At 52.6% G+C, this 6212-nt stretch overlaps 2 protein-coding genes across 7 annotated transcripts in view; one reads left to right on the top strand and one right to left on the bottom strand.

The window, feature by feature from the left end:
* Positions 1-834, top strand: part of LOC103271308 — a 16564-nt gene extending 15730 nt beyond the window's left edge. Inside the window, 2 exon segments of the mRNA XM_021717929.1 lie at positions 8-205; positions 473-834. Coding sequence (XP_021573604.1) covers positions 8-205; positions 473-519 — 245 coding nt within the window. The 3' untranslated portion in view covers positions 520-834.
* AGPAT1 (1-acylglycerol-3-phosphate O-acyltransferase 1) overlaps positions 772-6212 on the bottom strand; it is a 10842-nt gene continuing 5401 nt past the window's right edge. For 2 of the 6 annotated variants that reach the window (XM_021717933.1, XM_021717931.1), the window contains exons 2-7: positions 4196-4404; positions 3840-3973; positions 3339-3514; positions 3079-3174; positions 2885-2957; positions 797-2005 (exon numbers count right to left, since the gene is read on the bottom strand). In XM_021717933.1, coding sequence (XP_021573608.1) covers positions 1821-2005; positions 2885-2957; positions 3079-3174; positions 3339-3514; positions 3840-3973; positions 4196-4395 — 864 coding nt within the window. In that variant the 5' untranslated portion in view covers positions 4396-4404 and the 3' untranslated portion in view covers positions 797-1820. Of the gene's footprint in view, positions 2006-2884; positions 2958-3078; positions 3175-3338; positions 3515-3839; positions 3974-4195; positions 4405-6212 lie in introns of all 6 variants that reach the window. The other 4 variants (XM_021717930.1, XM_008068779.2, XM_021717932.1 and 1 more) reach the window with 4 other exon arrangements.

Raw genomic sequence — 6212 nt, forward strand, 5'->3', positions numbered from 1 at the left:
GGGCGAGACAGGCCCCACTGCCAACACCCTGAGGCGTCTCTTCCTTCGTAGTGGGCGGGTCAGGCTGGGGCCTGGGTCCGAGCGGTGCTGCCCATGCCGCCGGAGGAGCTACAGCCAGAACAGGTGGCCGAGCTGTGGGGCCGGGGCGACAGGATCGAATCTCTTAGCGACCAGGTGCTGCTGCTGGAGGAGAGGCTGGGCGCCTGTGAGTCCTCACACTCCTCCCCGCCAGACTCCCATTCCCCAACAACTGCACCCAGCTGTTCCTGGGACCCACTCCCCATTCAGCATTGCCTCTTTCCCCCAATCTCTACAACACTCTCTCCCTATACCTTCCCGGAACATCTCCATGTCGCCACTCTTCTCTTCTGAAGGGACCCTGCCCTCAGACTAATAGTTCCACTTATTGTTGAGTAACAGTTGTCCACTCTAGGCTGACCACAGCCAGTGAGTCTGCCTTGTCGTTAACCAGGTTCCTGTGAGGACAACAGCCTGGGCCCTGGCCTCAATCATCGATAAGGAGCCTCTACAGCACCCATGCCCCCTAATTTATACAGAAATAGGACCCACTAATCTGGGATTCGTTGACTGGAAGCTGCAGATAAGGCTATCAGTAACCAAAGAGCAATGAGCAACGGAAACTTTGGAGAGCTGAAGAAAGGGGGAAGGTGGGTTGTCTTGGGCACTCCTGAGTCTTCTGGCTGGGGGCAGGCTGCCTGGGGTGGGATTGCTGCTTCAACTCCTTTAACAAATGCAACCAGAAAGCACCCAGATTGTTCTCTCTCTTTATTTTTAGTTTCTTGCTGTTATCCAGATAATAAAAACCAATCCCACAAAACTGGGTCCCACCCTCTCCCTTTGCTCCCAGTCTACCTCCCTGGTTGTGGAAACAGGTCTGGAGTGAGAGGCAGGGAGCAGCTAATGCCACGGGGAAGAAATGAAAACTGGCTCAGAGAGGGGGAAGCCTCAACAGAAAGAGAAATAAATTAAAAGCCCTCCTATCCCCTCCAGCCAGGATTCAGTTCCTTTCCCCAACTCCCCAGGTAGCAGAAGTGAGTGCAGCACCTGATGTCTGCCGATTCCCCTTGTGTCTGGTTAGATGGTACAGCACGGCTACAGGGGGCTGAGTAGGGTAAAGACCACTGAAGAACTGTACCACGGGGGTCGGGAGAAGCAGAAATGTGGAGACCGAACTGGCATCCCCAAGTCTGCACAACCTTGGGGATCTGGGCAAGGGCAGGGATGAGACCTCTGAGTTAGAAGAGTACAGGCCCCACTGACAGGAGGCTCCACCAGGAGGGAAGGTGAAGGTGCTGAGGAAAAGTTCCCAGGATGAGCCTGGGAGGAGTGTTCCAGGTATCATCTTCGAGCCACAGGGTGAGAAGTCCTCCTTACAAACAGATGAGTTCATTGAATCCATGGACTTGGGGGTGGGGGAGAACTGTTCCACAGAATGGATGAGTCCACTGGCCAATGTGGGGTGGAGAGGGAGACCACAGAGGAAGAGTCCACTGGAGATGGGATGGAATGTTCCCCACCCTTGTTTAGGCTGAGCCACTCGAGATGAGAGGGAGGCAGCTGTCCCACAGACAAGATGGCAGGAGGTGGGGGTCAGAGTAGAGACTGCACCAAGGCAAGAGAGTCCATGGATGGGGGGCAGGAAGGGACAGGGGGTGGTGCCGTATCACTTCAGAAGTTGAAGATTCCAAAGAGGAGAATAAGTGGGATGGGGGAAAAAGAGGAAGAGGGCTTGGCCCTGCTTCAGGGCCCATGGGGTTGGTAGGTGTGGGGAGGAAGGGGGGGATATATGGTAGGGGAGCTCAGAGCCGGGCTTCACCCACCCCTTCAGGCTTCTTCAGGTAGTCACCACCACCCCGGCCATCAGTGGAGATTTCCCGGAAAACGGTGAGCATGGAGTGCCGGACTCTGTCAGCCAGAGCTGGGACGTCATCTGGTGTCAGCCCTTCTGTGGGCACTGGGGGCAGCACCCGCACCTGACATCGCCCTGGGGCGGGGGGAGCACCATCATGGCCTATCCACCCAGCTCTTCACCAAAAGGTGGGGCCCAGCTTCTGAACCATCTTGCTACTCCCCTCCTCAACCTTTCAGTGCTCTTCTTCCAACCCTGGCTGACCACTCCTCTGCTTGCTAGCTGCTACCTGTCTTCTGAGGCTTTCCTCCTGCACAACTTTTCACAAACCCTCGTTCAGACACCTCAGCATCCCTCTAGCCCTCCCTTGTCTGGGTTTAGCATTTACTGCTGACTCTTATTCATTACAGCTTTGCAAACAGGCCTTATCTTTCCTGCTAGATAGTAACAACCCCTGTTGGTGGGATCAAGGGCTACCCATCTAGCAGGGTATGGTGAGTGCTTATTAAATACTTATTGGCAGGCGGGGTGCTCATGCCTGTAATCCCAGCAGTCTGGGAGGTGGAGGCAAGTGGATTGCCTGAGCCCATGGGTTCGAGACCAGCCTGGGCAACTTGGCAAGACCTCGTCTCTACAATAAATGAAAAAAATTAGCTGGGTTTGGTGGTACACATCTGTAGTTCCAGCTATTTGGAAGACTGGGTGTGGTGGTCCACACCTGCAGTTCCAGCTACTTGAGGTGGAAGGATCACCTGAATGCAGTACGTTGAGGCAGTGGTGGCCATGAGCGTAGCACTGCACTCCAGCCTGGGTGAGAGTGAGACTCTGACTCGAAAATAAATAAATAAATAAATAAATAAATACTTACTGGCTAATGTGGGGTCACACTAGATGACTGTGTGGACACTTCACGGTTCTGACACTGAATGATCTCTGCCTCAGGGGGATGTCCTCCCAGCCTCTCCCATGGCCCTTCTGAGCACACCCTACCCCAGACCTGCTCAGAGCCCTCACCCGAGGTGAAGCGGCGCTCCTTCTTGCAGTAGAAGTCTTGATAGGAGGACATGACTATGGGGACAATGGGAACCTGGGGAAGGGGTAAAATGGATCAGTCCACAGCTCCTTTCTGAGACCCCCACACAAGCTCCTGCCTAGGAAAGAATGGTAGGGGTTGGGGGCTGAGTAGCAGAAGGGGAAGTTGTAATCACCTGGGCCTGCACTGCAAGATGGAAGGCACCACGTTTGAAGGGTAGCATGGAGCCGTTGTGGTTTCTCGTTCCCTCGGGAAAAACCCAGACCCTTACCTGAGGAAGAAAGATGATCAAGGAAGATACACACATATGGAGGGGTCAGAGTGAGTGTGATGCTATTATGGGACCTCTGAGGCCCACTGGCCCTGCACATCAGTTTATTTACAACTATTCTACTCTCTAGCCCTCCAAACCCCCATTTCCCCAGGATGACTCACGTCCTGGGTGAGCAGGGTCTGGGCGACCTCAGACATGACACTGATGGCATCCCCTGTGCGCTTCCGGTCGATGAAGATGACTCCTGCCAACCAGCAGGCCAGCCCGGCAGAGCCGGCCCACAGTAGCTCACGCTTGGCAATGGGCACACAGCGGCCTGGCAGTACCTCCATCATCCCTTGGGTGGGGGGGAGGGGTGTGAGGATCAGGGTGGAGGTAGAATATCACAGCATGCGGTCCACCTCAACCAGGTCATCACCCACACTGGAGATAAAGGGAGAAGACTGGACAGGGGGAGTTCTGAGTGAAGGAAGGGTGGCTAATGGTATATGTACCCTGCTTATGATGGGAGGACAGCTCTACCCCAGGGAAAGAATGCCTGAAGAGAGAGGGCAATGTCCCAGAGGAGAAGGAGTTGAGAACCTCCAGGGAAGGAGATTCTGGGGAAAGTTCTAGGAAGGAAGGCATGGCTGGGAGAGGTGTGATCTGTGGTGGGGTCTCACCAAGCAGGTCGAGGGAGCTCTGGTGGTTGGAGACAACAACATAAGGCTGCGAGGGAGGGAAGTGGTGAGCCCCTCGCACCTCCACTCGGATCCCGTACAGGTATTTGATGTGGAGCAGCATTAGACGCAAGATCCTGTGGGGTCAGGGCAAGGAGTCCCAGTGGGATCCACTGATGTCCATCTGTATGCCTCAGCTTTCCCGACCCTATTGTCTTTCTGGCCATCTTTGCAGTTCTCTCCCCTTTCCTTGTCGCTGGGCCTAGTCTCTTCTGCACACACCATGCCCCCTCCTCCCAATCAACCACTCACTTCTCACGCTTAGGTTCCCTCATCACCCACTACCCCTTGCCCCTCACTTCATGTTCTCGACGTTGCGTCCTCGCACAGCACACACAGGAATGGCGAGCACAGCCAGGAAGAGGATCCAGCCATTGTAGAAGGCCATCTTGAAGAAATACTTGGCACTGGGGCTGCAGAACCACAGGGTGGGCAGCAAGAAAAGCAGCAGCAGAAAGAGCAGCAGCAGTAGCGTCCATGCCCCTGGCCACAGCTCCATTCTGGCCACCTGCAAGGGATGGGACAGGGGACAGTCAGCCTGGTTTCTGGGAGGGAGTAGTAGGCAAGGCACAGAGGCAGGGGTGTAGGGGGTGCTATGAGGATAGGGCTCCCACTGAAACCTTTCCAGGAAGCCTCTTAGGATGAGGATGGTGGGGATGGGGAGCTCAGGACGGCCCTCCCACTCCTCTTCCAGAAGGTTCTAGAAGTATTCAGACAGACAAGAAACATGATACACAGACATCCAGAACTCACAGATACACTATAGTAAATGGCAATAATAATGACTGGTAACACTTATAGTTGGTAAAGGTCTTCCAACGGTCAATATTTGTGCTGTCCAATAGTACCAGCTACATGTGGCTGTTGAGCACTTGTAATGTGGCTAGTTCAAATTGAGATGTGCTGGAAATGTAAAATACACAGCAGATTTCAAAGGCTCTAAATGATAAGCAAAATGTAAGATATCCCATTATTAATCATTTGCACTGATTACCTTTTAAAATTATAATCTTTTGAGCCAGGCACAGTAGCTCACGCCTGTAATCCCAGAACTTTGGGAGGCAGAGACTAGAGGATTGCCTGAGCCCAGGAGTTCAAGACTAATCTAGGCATACTTGGTGAGACCTCATCTCTACAACAAATTGGGAAAAAAAAAAAGCTGGGCGTGGTGGAATGCGCCTGTAGTTCCAGCTACTTGGAAGGCTGAGGTGAAAAGATCACCTGAGCCCCGCAGGTCGAAGCTGTGGTGGCCGTGAGTGTGCCACTGCACTCCTGTCTAGTGAGAATCCACTCAAAAACAAACAAATAAGTAAATAAATAAAGAAAATTATAATATTTTGGATATATCGGGCTCAAAAAGTATATTCAAGCTGGGCTCAGTGGCTCAGCCTGCAATCCCACGCCTTTGGGAGGCTGAGGTGAGTGGATTGCCTGAGCCTGCGGGTTTGAGATCTGCCTGGGCAACTTGGCGAGACCTCATCTTCACAATAAATAAAAAAAAAAAAATAAGTCGGGTGTGGTAGCGCGTGCCTGTAGTTCCAGCTACTTGGAAGGCTGAGGCAGAAGGATCGCTGGAACCCAGCAGGTCGAGGCTGCGGTGGCCGGGAGCAGCCACTGCACTCCAGTCTGGATGACAGAGTGAGACTTCAACTCCAAAAAAAAAAGTATATTCAATTTAATTTCATTCTTTTTACTTTTTTTTTTTTTTTGAGTCGGGGTCTCATTCTGTTGCCTAGGCTGAAGTATAGTGTGATTCAATCACAGCTCACCGTAGCCTCAACCTTCTGGGCTCAGGCAATCCTTCAGCCTTAGCCTCCCAAGTAGTAGGGACTTCTACAAGCTTGTTCCACCAAGCCCAGCTAATTTTTTATAAAGACGAGTTCTTGCTATGTTGCTTAGGCTTGTCTCAAACTCCTGTGCTCAAGCAATCCTCCTGCCTCGGCCTCCCAAAGTGCTGGGATTACAGGTGTGAGCCACCATGCCCAGCTTTTTATCTTTTTTTTTAAATTGTAGTCTCACTCTGTCATCCAGGCTGGAGTGCAGTGGCACACTCGTGGTCATCCCAGCGTTGACCCGCTGCCTTAGCCTTCCAAGTAGTTGGAACTATAGGCAGACACTACCACGCCTGGCTAATTTTTTATTTACTTATTGTAGAGACAAGGGTTCGCCAATTTGCCCAGGCTGGGCTTGAATCTGAGGGCTCAGGCAATCCATTCGCCTTGGCCTCCCAAAGTGCTGGGATTACAGGCTGAGCCACCCAGTTTGGTCTTTTTTTTTTTTTTTGAGTTGGAGTCTCACTCTGTCGCCCAGACTGGA

This window comes from Carlito syrichta, unplaced genomic scaffold, assembly GCF_000164805.1.
Source record: "Carlito syrichta isolate Samal-C Ts95f unplaced genomic scaffold, Tarsius_syrichta-2.0.1 Scaffold311524, whole genome shotgun sequence".
In the NCBI taxonomy this organism is placed as follows: Eukaryota; Metazoa; Chordata; class Mammalia; order Primates; family Tarsiidae; genus Carlito; species Carlito syrichta.